At 40.1% G+C, this 15,040-nt stretch overlaps 2 protein-coding genes across 2 annotated transcripts; both read left to right on the top strand.

The window, feature by feature from the left end:
- The first annotated feature begins 389 nt into the window (after window positions 1-389).
- Window positions 390-6,334, top strand: LOC102776704 (uncharacterized). The gene is made up of 7 exons (XM_006799689.3): window positions 390-603; window positions 1,493-1,546; window positions 1,698-1,940; window positions 2,063-2,320; window positions 5,375-5,623; window positions 5,723-5,826; window positions 6,046-6,334. Exons 1-6 carry the CDS (start codon window positions 525-527, stop codon window positions 5,809-5,811), a joined length of 972 nt encoding a protein of 323 aa, XP_006799752.2. The 5' UTR covers window positions 390-524; the 3' UTR covers window positions 5,812-5,826; window positions 6,046-6,334.
- Window positions 6,335-9,975: 3,641 nt separating this feature from the next.
- Window positions 9,976-14,693, top strand: LOC148097851 (uncharacterized). The gene is made up of 3 exons (XM_087831020.1): window positions 9,976-10,111; window positions 14,073-14,333; window positions 14,422-14,693. Exons 1-3 carry the CDS (start codon window positions 9,976-9,978, stop codon window positions 14,691-14,693), a joined length of 669 nt encoding a protein of 222 aa, XP_087687146.1.
- Window positions 14,694-15,040: the final 347 nt, after the last annotated feature.

The raw sequence follows: 15,040 nt of genomic DNA, 5'->3' as shown, positions 1-15,040 counted from the left end.
TATATGCATGTGTTTGATTAGTTTGAGATATATAAAGTGCTTTGAATTGTCAATAAGACTAGAAAACTGCTATATAAATGCCTTTCTATTTAAATGTTTGCTGTTCGAGTGGTCAGACCTGTGACATTTCCTTTTTGGGCTACTCTCTACAACTATCACCACCCTAGATTCAAAGCACTCCTTTTATCTGGCTCTGAGCCTGTAGCCCAAAGATGGGAGTACTGCTGCAGTGTAATTCTCCTCTCTTTAAACTCAGCTTCTGGAAAACTGACCCAAGGTGCACGAACTCATCCATCTAAATCGGTTATACATAGCTGATGAAATTCTGAAACCTTTGTGTAACCACTATGGGTCGCACTGTGCTACGAAACAAAAGCAATGGATTGCTCGATGACGACGAAGGGTGATTTCTTTTCAGCTCTTACTGATATGAGCTGTGTGCTTAGTCATGTTGACTAGCTGCCTGACTGCTCTGTGTCAGTGGACTGTTTCCCGGAGATACACTTCAGCTTCGTACAGTAAAAATGGATAATACCTTCACATCCAAACCAAAAGGAGAAAACACAAATGTCATCAGAATTTCGGTGTTTCTGATTCTGGCAGGTAACACAATCCTTCGATGAACTCAAATGTAGCTGTGATAAAAAAGTTAGCGTGGCACACTGTAATAAGGCTAATGCGTTTCTATTGACAGTTAACCTTTTTCTGCTTTTTCAGTTTTGTTGCTGTTTTTCCAAATTCTTACGTTTAACATTCTACATTTATCTACAAAAGCGTGCTACATGAAAAAGTAAATTGAATCAAGTTAGACATTATGAGCACTATTATTTTTGATTCTTAAAATATATTTTGCTATCTTATATTTTTTGTATAACTTTAAGCTCAACAGCTGCCAAGTTAGTAGTGGGTAACTTATGAAGCCATGTGAAGATTGTTCATAAAAACAATTTGAAGGCTATGCAATTTATGTGAGCCTCCCAAGTAAAATAGTTAATAATATCTAGTTATCAGCCTGTGTAAGCATCAGTAATCCAAGGAGCTTGGCAAGAAAAGCGGCTGGACTTCTTTATGGTGAGGTGAGGTGAAGTCCAGTTGTTTTTCTTTCCAAGCTCCTTAGATTAGCATGACCTGGATGACAAGAACCTACACAGATATATGCATAGGTCTATGGCCATGATTAACAAGATAATACTAACACGGTGTAATTATAAACACAAGTACAGAAGAAGTGTAAAGTCAGCACAGAGCCTGCAGTAATGCTACTTTGCTAACGTTAGATGATTCTTCACATACCTGTTAGCTTCAAATAAGCAGCAAGTAGAGTTGATTAATAAAAACAATCTCAAATAAAAAAACTTGTTAACAATCTGCTCCTTACAGACCTTGTATGACCGAAAACCCCCTAAAATAGCTGAACCTTTGTTTAGGCCTAGATTTTCTTGTAAACTTAAAAGCTTACATGTTTTATGTAGTATGCTTTACTGGTTGTTAGGCTTTCACCCAGTGCTGTCGTCAGATGGAAAGCCCTCTGAACTGGCTGACAGTGGTAAGTGATTTTACATTTAATTCAATACAAGTCTTATGCTAATGCTGTTCTAGGTATCATCATGAACAATATATAATAAATGAACTGTAGCTGTAAAGAAATTTGAACATTATGTGCAATAAAGTACTAATTTTTGTGACATTTTCTGAAGGCTTGAAACCAGTTATTATTGGCCCAAACTATGTGACGGTGGGTGTGCCGAGCAGCATTGAGTGCGGTTCCAGTTGTGGGGCATGTACCTACTCCATGTCTCTGGATGGACAAAGTGCCGTGGGTCAAAGCAACATGCTAGCCTTTACTATTAATAGTTGGGTACCTTCTTTAACAGTGACATGTACAGTCTCAGGCGACAACGGGCTGAGTGCTACGGCAACAAAGAACATCCAGGTTTTAGGTATGAGCTTGTTAGATCTTTTACAAAACTAGGAGCATTTCACTGAGTTATTGTCATGTGAAAAATTACACACTAGCCCATACTGGTTCCACTAATGACAAATATTTTTTTTTCTATTATAGCTGGACCTACCAATGTTTCCATTTCAGGCCCCAGTTTGATGAATCCCACAGTGAGCCATACCTATAATTGCTATGCGTACTGTCAGCCATCCTGCTACTACAGCTGGAGGACAGATAAAGGCCCATGGATCCGTAGTCAAGGAAACGTTGTTTCTATCACTCCTCGGGAGATGGACACCTCCAAAACTGTCACCTGCAAAGCCACCAATCGCGTGTCTGGGCTGTTTGCCACTGCTACTCAAAAGATAGCTGTGACATGTAAGTCAAGATTTGGAGACAAATGCAAAACTGGGAGCAAATACCTTTACAAAAAGATTATTTTACTAATAAAAGAGGGATATAGTCATAGCTACTTCTTAAGTTCCAGTAAAAAAAATTTAAATAGAAGAAATCTGGAAGTTGAATATTTAAAGAAGATTGTTACAGACGGTTAGCCTGCCCAAGCAGAACTGCAAGCCTTTCATTTGCTAACTCTAAAGTTTATAGGTTTAGATGTTTTGTACCATATTTAATCTTCTACAAAAACAGAAGTGTCAAAGGGAGTTGTTTTATGTAGTGATGCACCAATTCATTTTTTTCTAAGAACCATAACTGACAGTATAGACAAAAATCATTTTTTCTTCAATGCAAAACTATTAGGTTCATAATAAAGATTTACCCCAAAATGCAGTAAGTTCTAATATGTTACCACACTTAAACAACTTCAAACAAAATCACCTACTACTGGAAAGAGCTACAAATGATGAAAAAATGTTTTTCAGATATTAAAATAGTTGTTGTATATCCCATTTTACCTTACATATCCAACCATACCTAACAAAAGCAAGAGATTTGTGTACCAAGAGTTGCACTGATCCTCTTTATTCATCTCACAACTCCTTTGATCCTTTTCTTTTACCAACCCTGCTGGCTGGTTCTGACCCATGGGTAGTAAATTTGTATCTAAGAATTATAAATGGCTAACAATAACCCTAGCTGTGTCCCAAAACGTAGGCTGCTTCCTTCGGAGGCCGCATTTGAAGACCGATTACGTGACAGCCAGGCGACGAGGGCTGTCCCAATTCGTCGACTCCTTCAAATGCGGCCAACAAATGCGTCCTTCATTTCCCCGAATTTGAAGGATGGGTCGGGTGTGTCCTTCTTGGCCCACCATATCCCAGAATTCATAGCGCGGCCCAGCCAATTCCAGTTTCCAACAATGGCGGCAGCTACTAAGTTTTAATATTACTCTTATTTGGTCTGAGTGCAGTCCGTTGCCCATAGACATTGCCTGATGAGTGCTAATGACTAAATAGAGTGCACCTGTGTGTAATCTAATGTCAGTACAAATCCAGCTGCTCTGTGACGGCCTCAGAGGTTGTCTAAGAGAATATTGGGAGCAACAACACCATGAAGTCCAAACAACACATCAGACAGGTCAGGGATAAAGTTATTGAGAAATTTAAAGCAGGCTTAGGCTACAAAAAGATTTTCCAAGCCTTGAACATCCCACGGAGCACTGTTCAAGCCATCATTCAGAAATGGAAGGAGTATGGCACAAGTGTAAACCTACCAAGACAAGACCGTCCACCTAAACTCACAGGCCGAACAAGGAGAGCGCTGATCAGAAATGCAGCCAAGAGGCCCATGGTGACTCTGGACGAGCTGCAGAGATCTACAGCTCAGGTGGGGGAATCTGTCCATAGGACAACTATTAGTCGTGCACTGCACAAAGTTGGCCTTTATGGAAGAGTGGCAAGAAGAAAGCCATTGTTAACAGAAAACCATAAGAAGTCGCGTTTGCAGTTTGCCACAAGCCATGTGGGGGACACAGCAAACATGTGGAAGAAGCTGCTCTGGTCAGATGAGACCAAAATGGAACTTTTTGGCCAAAATGCAAAACGCTATGTTTGGGGAAAAAAAAACACTGCACATCACTCTGAACACACCATCCCCACTGTCAGATATGGTGGTGGCAGCATCATGCTCTGGGGGGGCTTCTCTTCAGCAGGGACAGGGAAGCTGGTCAGAGTTGATGGGAAGATGGATGGAGCCAAATACAGGACAATCTTGGAAGAAAACCTGTTTGAGTCTGCAAAAGACTTGAGATTGGGGCAGAGGTTCACCTTCCAGCAGGACAACGACCCTAAACATAAAGCCAGGGCAACAATGGTTTAAAACAAAACATGTCCATGTGTTAGAACGGCCCAGGCAAAGTCCAGATCTAAATCCAATCGAGAATCTGTGGCAAGATCTGAAAACTGCTGTTCACAAACGCTGTCCATCTAATCTGACTGAGCTGGAGCTGTTTTGCAAAGAAGAATGGGCAAGGATTTCAGTCTGTAGATGTGCAAAGCTGGTAGAGACAGACCCTAAAAGACTGGCAGCTGTAATTGCAGCAAAAGGTGGTTCTACAAAGTATTGACTCAGGGGGCTGAATAATTACGCACACCCCACTTTGCAGTTATTTATTTGTAAAAACTGTTTGGAATCATGTATGATTTTCGTCCCACTTCTCACGTGTACACCACTTTGTGTCGGTCTTTCACGTGGAATTCCAATAAAGTTGATTCATGTTTGTGGCTGTAATGTGACAAAATATGGAAAAGTTCAAAGGGGCCGAATACTTTTGCAGTCACTTGGATAACTTAAATATGTAATTGTTTGGCTTTTTTCTGTGTATTATTTTTTTCCGGAGTAAATTGGTTTGGCTGAGATCAAAGTTATTAGATTAGATTAAACTTTATTAATCCCTCGGGTGGGTTCCTCTGGGATTTTCACACAGCTGAATAAATGTCAAACAGAAAACTGATTAAACAGAAGTGTGAGATGGTCGAGACTTTACGCCAGCGTCCGGTTATATTTAGATAGCAAGGAGCAGATGGCCGAGTTTATTTAACTCCACCGAGACGATGGTGACGCAGATCTGAAGGCTAGACCGTCCCATTTCACAGCCTCGCACTTCCGGCCTTGTCGGTCTTCGAAGGACTCAGTCCACGTAGACTGTGAAGAACGGGTCCTCCGAAGGATGCGGCCTACATTTTGGGACACAGCTACAGTATAGCTAGCTACTGGCTACCTTCCTAACCTAAGAAACAGAAGTGATAAGCGAATGTTTGCCGTCATGACAAAGGTTTGTCGGTAGTGTGTTTAAAAGAGATATTAACGAGGTAATTGTATATTAACTTTGTATGACAATGTGTTTCACAAACCATGAAGAAACAACTAGATTCAGCACCATCATTTGTCTGCTATCATCTTTACTCTGGTACATGTGGCGTAAACAGTGTAGATAATTGATGAATTGATTTATCCTCACTATCTTTCTTTCAGTTGGACCATCAAAGGTTCAGATTGAAGGCCCAGACGTTGTAGAAATTGCGGAAACGTATAAATACGTGTGTACTGCCGAATGTCACCCTTCTTGTCGCTTCCTGTCATCTGTGGACAGTCAGACCGTGAGGGGCAATGTGATCGAGATGACAGTGGATCATCCGCTTAAATCGGTGACTCTCAAGTGTGAAGTGCAAAATACTGCCTCAAGGAAGACAGTTACAGCCCTAAAAACTGTACAGATGAAAGGTAGACAGGCTGAAAACCATGGTTTGATGTAAAGCTTACAGGATATCAACTGTTTTTACTGATAGTTGACTCAGATCTTTGCTTTCTGCTTGTGTTCAGTGACAGACCGCAGTCTATCCACTCGCCCTGAAGAAACTTCAGCCCTGCTGCTCCTTGCCTTCGGCATTGCTGCTGCCTTCACACTGTGATTGAGTACAGAACAGGTGAGGCTCTTCATGTTGCACAGTTTATTATCATTATTAAATATTACACAAATAGTTTTTGGCTGCAGTAGTAGTAGCATGTTTATTATTATGTTTGAGTATTATTATTATACAGTATTTATTATTTGGTAGCATCAGTTTAGTGTCAATAAATTTTTTTTTTAAAGTTTTCATCAGATAAATAATTGATCTTCTTGTCTCTGTGTTCTTTTCTGTCAGATCTTTTTTAGGCGCTGGGGATCAGTTTGGCAAAGAAATGGCGCTGAATTGCTGACTCACCTGTAGTCTAGTGCACATTGATCTTATGCATTCGCCTCACATGTTGTTAATAGGCGGATCCCTGTTTGTACTTGATAAATTAACTTGAAATGTTGTCATGTATGCGAAGGGAGTGTGCGTACAAAGCTGACATTCTTCTGCACTGATACAATTTAAATGTGTACAAAGAACACATTCTTCTTCTGACATGTATAAAATTATCATCTCTATTAATAAAAACGGACCTACTTTGGAACTCAATGACAGTCTTTTTTTAATGGTTTGGGTCAACCTAGAGGCAAACACTTATATCTTTATAAATGGAAAATCAGTGCTAAAATAAATCATAAATAATCACTGTTAATCCATGTGTGGTGTTATCAGCTTACAGGAGCTGAAGCTTCTGAAAAGGTAGAAGTATTTCTAGATCTAGACAAGCTGTTTAAATCATAAAGACTTAAAAAATATAAATACAATTGAATTAAAATTGAATATAGTTCAGTTACAAAAGTTGTACCTGGGAAATTTTTGCTTTGTCACCCAATCAAACCATCAACAAAAGAAAAAAAGCTGGTGAAGTCACACATACTTGAGTCATCTCAGTTTCCTACTAAATCAGTAAATAAGGAAAGTTAATTTAATGAGAAAAAAAACTTTTTTAGTGTGATATTTTTAAAGGCGATGGGTGGCAGGTGTGTTTCACTTGGCCGTAGCAACATTTAAAGCCAGGAGAAAATGTGAAAAAGCTCAAATTTCTATTATTTGTTTATTTTTAATATTAAGCAGCGTGTTTACTGGTTTGTCACACTTGAGATTAAATGAGGCTGTTTGTGACCCGTGAACTGAAATGACTTTCACGCCCTGCTTTATCAGAAGAATGAGTAACCAGCACAGCCACAGTTTCCTGTTGATAAGAATCTGCACTTAATGAGCAGTCAAGTGTTATTTAATTTCACAATGTTTGCAGTCTCAGGGAAAATGTCATGTGTTTCATAAATCTTATCACATTTAGAACTTTATTTGCGGTTACCTGTGAACTAATCTGTTAAATGTTTCCCACACTTGTGCATTTAAAGGCTGTAATCTCGTGTCACAAAGAGCACTGGCAATTAACGCTGAGCTGCTAAAGGCGCAACAAACTTTTCATTTTGGTTTTATAAAAGGAAATCTTGAAAACACCAAACGACACCTGCACACTGACACTGTAAATCATAGGTGTCAAACTCTGGCCCACGGGCCAAATTTGGCCCGCAGCCTACTCACATTTGGCCCGCAAACCCATACCAAATTACTATTAGAGCTGGCCTACTGGTATTATACAGCTAATATATATATTGTTTAGTATTAAGCTTTGCTTGTTCCATATTCAGTTTTTCAGCAAAACTTGTTTGAGTCCATAAGAAAAGATTTATTCTTATATCTGGAGGAAGATTTTTTTTCAATAAATATTAATGTTAGCCCGCGACTTTGTTCCAGTTTTAAATTTTGGCCCACTGTGTATTTGAGTTTGACACCTCTGCTGGAAATCATCGCAGGAAGATGACCTGCACGAATTTGCTCTAACTGCAATAACTAGCAGATTAAGTATTTATTAATTCTATATCTTTTCTGCATAAAGTCAAACCTCTTCTCAGTAAAACTGTTGTGAATTATTTTGCTGAAGATGTGATGAATTTTAAGTATCCTAATGCACATTATAAAAAAGTATAATATAAATGTTGAATGATTCAGCTCTGTATTAGGTCTCATTACTTTTAAGATGTGCAGCCTAGATGAAGGTGAAGACTAGATAAAAACAGAAACACCAAATGTGACTTAAATTTGAAACAAACATTAAAACTGTGATTTCCAATTAGCCTAACTATATATACATGGTTATACAAACATCTGTTTCAGATGTATGGCCTGTGGGTATAGGTATCCAAGAGTGTCAGAAATGCCACCGTGCCGGTGGTTAGCAGTGTTGCCCCACAGCAAGAAGGTCCTGAGTTCAATTCTACCATCAGGCCGGGGTCTGCATGTTCTCCCTGTGTTTGAGTGGTTTCTCTCCGGGTACTCTGGCTTCCTCCCACAGTCCAAAGACATGCAGTTACTGGGGATAGGTTAATTGGTAACTCTAAATTGCTCATAAATGCGAATATGAGTGAGAATAGTTGTCTGTCTCTATGTGTTTGCCCGGTGACAGACTGGTGACCTGTCCAGGGTGTACCCAACACAGCTGGGATAGGCTCCAGCAACCCTGAAAATGATATGTGGAAGAGAATGGACGGATGGGGAAAAAAATGTGACTATGAGACAAACGGATACTGTAAGTGTGCTGTCTCATTTGAATCTGATTGAAGATAACTTTCAAGAGGAACTAGAGCCGCAAAGAAACAAAAAGGAAAATCTAAAATAAAGTGTGAAATACAGAAAAATAAATAAATAATCTTAGGAAAGAAAGCTGGACTAACCATTGTGTGTTTGGGATAATAATCTTGAAGTTTATAAAAATCCTGGCAACTTGAATTACAACATATCTGTGATTAACTAGGTTAACTATAACATTTTAGCTTCAATGGCAAGTGTTTCTACCTTTGCCACATAATACATTTATTTATAGGCGCCTTTAAGACCCTCAAGGTCACCTTACAATAACACAAAAACAATAGCAGCAATAAAATACAATAAACATGATTTAGACATAAGGTTAAAAAAAAAAACACAAGCATGAAAGTATAAAAGCTCAGCAGGGTAAAAATGAACTAAGACAGATCAGGTGTATGCAGTTCTGAATAGATGGGTTTTGAGACGTGATTTAAAAGTGGAGAGAGACTTTGTGGTCCGGAGATCTGGTGGAAGTGAATTCCAGAGTCTCCGGGCAGAACAACTGAAGGCTCTGAGTCCCACTGGAGTCAGGCGAGCAGGTGGAACAGACAAAAGGGAAGCTGAAGAAGAGCGGAGTGTACGATGGGGTGAGTATGTATGGAGGTCGGATACATATGGAGGAGCGAGGTTATGAAGCGCTTTGAAAGTGAGAAGCAGGATCTTGAAATTGACATGGAGGTGAAGTGGAAGCCAATGGAGCTGTTTAAGAACAGGTGTTATATGTCTAGTGGATTTAGTTCTGGAAATAATACGAGCAGCTGTATTTTGAACTAACTGCAATTTGTGGAGGGATGTATGAGGTAGACCACAGAGAAGAGAATTACAGTAATCTAAATGAGATGTGACAAGAGCACTCATAAGTATGGCGGTACTGTTTGGAGCGAGTGAGGGACGAAGGCGGTTAATATTACGGAGATGAAAGTAGGAAGACCGAGTGATATTATTTATATGTGCTGTGAAGGACACAGTGCTGTCAAGGATGACACCAAGACTCTTAACCTGAGGGGAGCTTGTGACAACAGTAGATTTGTAGTCAAGACCGCCAAGACCAAGACAAGACCAAGACAGACCGAGTCAAGACCAAGACAAAGTCGAGATGAAACCAAGACAGAGACAAAAAAGTCTTTACTGCAGCCAGATGCTGCTTCGTTTACGGGTGTCGGGCATATTTATGTGTTTTTGCGATGCACTCGCACAGCCCTCCTCACCGCTGTCTGCTCTCTGACTCACTTACTGAGAGGACAGACGCACGCTCCACTTGACTGTCGCGTCTCTCACCCTCTCTGTTTTTCACATAATGATATTATCCTATATCCTCGCATGTGATTGGCCGCAATATGGAGGGACTGGAGCATAGCTGAGCCACTGTGTGAGAGCTGAGCAGCGAAAGGAAATTAAGTGAGGAGCCGGCTCTTGCTCAATGGGAGTCGACTCTTCTGATTCACTACAAACCACTGTCTAAGCACGGCGCTTAGTGCTGATGCTTTTGCACGTGACACATTATCGAACGTTACGTTGTGTGCCATGGATACTGTTGACTCCAATTCTCCCGACCACTATATCGATCTGAGACAGCAAGACCAAGACAAGACCGAGGGATCTGAGACCAAGACCAAAGTCCATCGAGACCAAGACAAGACCAAGACCACGTCCAAGATCAGTCTCGAGACATCCAACTCTAGAGTTTGGATAGTGAAAGACTTCAGGTTGTTTTAATCCGGTGCCTATTAAAATGAATTCTATTTTATTGCCATTAAGCCTAAGAAAGTTGTGAGTAAACCAGACCTTGATTTCACTTAAACAGTCAGAAATGTATGTGGGTGGGAGAGTAGCTGTGGGTTTGGAGGTAGAGCTGGGTGTCATCTGCATAGCAGTGAAACTGGATGTTATGCTTGCTGAAAATATTACCTAGGGGTAGGAGATAGATGATAAAAAGTAAAGGACCCAGGACAGAGCCTTGAGGTACACCGGAATTAACTGGAGTAGATCGTGATTTGTGAGTAATTGAACAAACTGTGAGCGGCCAGAGAGATAAGAGGTAAACCAGGCGAATACTGTACCGTTGATGCCAATAGATGCTAATCTGTGAAGAAGGATGTGGTGGGAGTGTCAAAAGCTGCTGTAAGGTCAAGGAGAATGAGGATGGCCCAGAGTCAGCTGCAAGCAGAAGATCATTAGTGATTTTTACTAGAGCTGTTTCTGTACTGTGACATGAAAGCCGGACTGAAACTGTTCGTACAAGTTATTTCCAGTGAGATGATGAACCTGTGCAGCCACTATCTTTTCCAGAATTTTGGCTAAGAAAGGTAGATTTGAAATTGGCCTGAAATTATTTAGATTGGAAGGGTCTGAACCATTCTTTTTCAGTATTGGGTTTATTATTGCAGTTTTAAGAGAAGAATGAACAGAACCAGATATAAAAGAGAAGGAATTACAGGATCAACCACAGGGATTGGATCCCTGCTGTCGATTCTGTAATTCCGTCTGGATCCACGGTGGACAGACTTTTGACGTGGGCGCCAGGCAATGTTCAGGTGCAGCAGTAAAGCCGGCGGAAGGGTCGAGAGGTGCTGGAAGCGCAGATAGAGTAGCTCTAATGCCGAGTACCTCAGAGTGGAGGAGATGGGCTGAGTATGTAGAAGGAGTATGAGTATGGACTGCAGAACAAACCCAGCGAGAAGAGCCCGGAAGAGCAGCACCTTAGCAGTAGCCATGATGTAATACAGCCAGGAAACCAGCTGTTCGAAGACAGCACAGCGGCTAGTGGCCATAAGTAAAACTACCATTGGCCTTTGACTGTCTTTTATGAATGCAGCATTCCTGAGATACAATTGTAGCAACACAATTAATGCTTTAATGTATTTTGATAGTGTTAGCATGTTTGTCTAACACATAAAAGGTCCCAGTTTGCTGGGAGGAAACACAACTCCAACCTCATGCAGGGGATTCACTGTCAGTCCCAAGAATGGACGAATATGAGGATTGTCTCAGGAAGATTTAACCCTGTAAGACCCAACCCATCAAAAAATAGCGAGAAAATTCAGATTTTTTTTGGAACTGAGATGTTTATTAACCCTTATAACAAAATCCACATTTTTTTGCTTTATCATGTTGTGTATGATATATTTTTATTTGTGCTGTCAGCGTTAATCTCATTAAAAGGAGTTAACGCCATAACAGCATTAATGCAGCAAATCTCTGTTAGCGAGTTACCGCTAACAGGGCATGGGACTACAAGGCGTCAACGCGTTAGCGCGGTTAGCTAATTAATACGTTAGCGCCGTTAATGCGTTAACGAGATTACCGCTGACAGCACTACGTTTTATTATATATTTATTATATGTTTTTTGTATCGCATTTGATACATTGGGAGTTTTTGGCAACTTTTTGTTAACAACAATGTTAATTTTAGACAAAAAAAAGTTTTGTCCATAACATTTTGAAATTATGGCAAGTATTGATCATGTTGATGAGATAGAGGTCTCAGGAACTCATGTTTCAGATATGATACAGAGGGCATTATAGGGTTAACCTCAAATAATGATTAATTAATTATGTGAGGAATAAAATGAAAGCTGCCAAAAACTCTTGTAAAGTCAAGAGTATTAAATGCTGCTTTGGTATTTTGAGTTTTATAGTGTTAATGTCCTCATCATGTTGCCAATAATTCCAATCGTATTTCAAATTATAAAAATAAGAGTTTGGATGTTATAAACAGCAATCAAAAGATAGATCTGTAAGCACAGGATTATTGTTTTGCAGCACAAAAAGAAACCCAGACAAAAGAACCAGCTGATAACCAACATGTGCTTCTTTAACTCCTCGAGGTTGCTTGCTTTTTGTGTTGAGTGGTTGATAATAGTGATGGGATTTCCGGCTCTTTTTAGGGATCCGGCTCTTTCGGCTCGGCTCACTAAAAAGAGCCGGCTCTTTCGGCTCCAAACCGGCTCTTCAGGTTGTTTTGTTGCTTTAATTATTTAATCATTAACAATAATATAAAATTACGCAGAAAAGGAATTACTAATGTAAAAAAAAAAGTGGTTTTATTTATATATGTTTATATATGGCCCCTAGAGACAAAGCACGTACAAACTCTAAAGCATATACAAACTCCAAAACACATTTCTAGCGTTTACTGAACTTCCAAAACAGATCCAGATCACTTAAATTACACAATTGAAAACATGTGTGTATTGTTTGTGTATTTATAGACAAGCACTCATATTATTCAAATAATTTTTAAAAAAAGTTCATTTACCTGTTACTACCACACACCAAATCCGGTTGTTGATACTTCCTGGCTTGTGTAGCCCCTAGGTAACAAAAGCTCAACACTGCGCCCTAGAAACCTGGAGCACTTCTGTTGTCTTTTGTACGTGTTTTGGAGCTTGTACGTGCTTCTGAGTTTTTACGTGTTTTGGAGTTTGTACGTGCTTCTTAGTTTTTACGTGTTTTGGAGTTTGTACGTGCTTCTGAGTTTTTACGTGTTTTGGAGTTTTTACGCGTTTTGGAGTTTGTATGTGCTTTGTCTTTAAGGTCCACCATAAATATACTTTATTTATTCACTCCACATAAAATGTAATAAATAAATCATATAATACAAAAAACAACTATTTACATTTTAAACTTTTAACTATTTAAATTTTCAGCTTTTTCCTTTTAAACAAATTTAACATGAAACAACACAAAACACTGCAAACCACAACACAATTAAATATAAATTAAAATATTAAAACAAAAAGAAGATGCACATTCTCTGTCATATGGGCCTGCATGATTTCTGAATCCTTTATCATCTGCAACTGAAAATAGCGGATGATTACTATACCTTTCTAATGTGACGTTGTTGTCCCTCGCTCTCTTTCTCTCTGGCTCTGGTCCTGTGCTACTGCGAGTGTAACTAACGCCCCTCCCCCCTCTGCCCAGCGCAAAGTACAGGCCGCGCATGCGGAGTTTAGCGGAAAAAAGGGCGAGAGAGAGGGTGAGAGAAAGAAAAAAAAAACCTGGCGGCTCCCAATAAGGAGCCGGCTCGCGTCGTTCACTTCAAAGAGCCGGCTCTAAGAGCCATTTCGTTCGCGAACGACCCATCACTAGTTGATAACAGTGGGCATACCATTTCTCCCATGTATTATAAGGCCTGTACAGTCTGTATGATCATAAGAGAGTGGATACTTCAGCATCTGCGGACACCATGGTTCATCAGTCAGCCTGTCTGCTGCTGCTCACGTGTCTGCCTGGTAAGGACACGCACACCTCAAATCCGCTTGCATGAGTTGGAATTTTCTAAGCGCAGGTTATCAGATTTTTATGAAAATGTTATGGTGAAACTTTTTTATGGACTTATTGAATTGAAAGTTGAATTTTGAATTTATTTATTGTTGTGTGACCTGGAACATATGGAACATATGGTGTTAATTTGACGTGAAATTTGTACATTTTTCATGATAAAGGATTTTATGGCAACACAACTGAGCTACTTAGAACCACAGCAGACTCTACATGTAAGATTCTTCGATCACTATGTTTCTAAATCTTTTAAAAATTATGTTTTATCTCCAACTTTTGTCAAAAATTACAATCCAATAACGTACTTGAATGTAATATCTTTATCTGTTCAACAGATGTCCCAAAAGATGGACCATCCTCAGTGGTGCTCAGTGGGGTTGATGTAATGACTCTGGGGATACTGTACAGTTTTCAGTGCTCGGCCAGTTGTTACCCTGCATGTCAGTTCACCTGGACCTGGGGGAATGTGACTTCCCAGGGCCCAGAGCTGAGCTTGCAGCTTACAGAACTACAGGCAGCCCAAAACCTGACGTGCACAGCTGTCAATCCTGTTACCAAAACAGCAGCCACTGCCCAAAAGATGCTGCAAGCAGCAGGTAGTGACAGCAAGGTTCAGTTTGATCTCATAAGTTGTCTTAGCAGCAATAACTTCAAGCAAATGTTTTTTATTTTCAAACTTTTCAGCCGGACCTTCAAACATACAGATACGTGGCCCAGGAATTCTCACTACAGGAGTTGCGTCCAACTTCACCTGCTCGGCTGAGTGCTACCCCTCCTGCAACTATATGTGGAGAGTTGACTTCGATGGCATGACATTCAGTACTGCAGAAGGAAACCCGGTTTCCATGGTTCCACCTCCCAGCACTCTCTCTGGGTCTCTGACCTGCAAAGCTCAGAACTCCCTCTCACATCTTTACATCTCCACGACTCAGTCTCTGCAGGTGGCATGTACGTAAAGGTTTTTAAGTCTGTGAGTTAACAATAAAGACACTGAGAACTTCTTATTAGGCAGTGCATCATTTGTGTTGCTACCTGCTAAAGTAAAGTTAAGTTAAAACCAAATATCATCTGATCTTGTGGGAACTTTTGTCATTTGTTAACCTGTTTGCTGTGAGACTTTGAATCACGTGATCACAGTGAATCCCAGAAAGTTGATTGTGTTCATCTGGACGTTACATTTTCATCGGGAGTTTTGTCCGCAAACCTTATAAACAGCACATTTGCATAATGACTGAAACTTGCACTGCTGACGGGCTGTGAGGTCAGCTTCACGATCACTGATATGCAAATTGTTTCAGAGGTG

The sequence above is a fragment of the Neolamprologus brichardi genome, chromosome 17 (genome assembly GCF_056152115.1).
Source record: "Neolamprologus brichardi isolate AB-2024 chromosome 17, ASM5615211v1, whole genome shotgun sequence".
Classification (NCBI taxonomy): domain Eukaryota; kingdom Metazoa; phylum Chordata; class Actinopteri; order Cichliformes; family Cichlidae; genus Neolamprologus; species Neolamprologus brichardi.
Note: the sequence above shows the minus strand (reverse complement) of the source record. Positions and strands in the feature narration are given on the sequence as shown.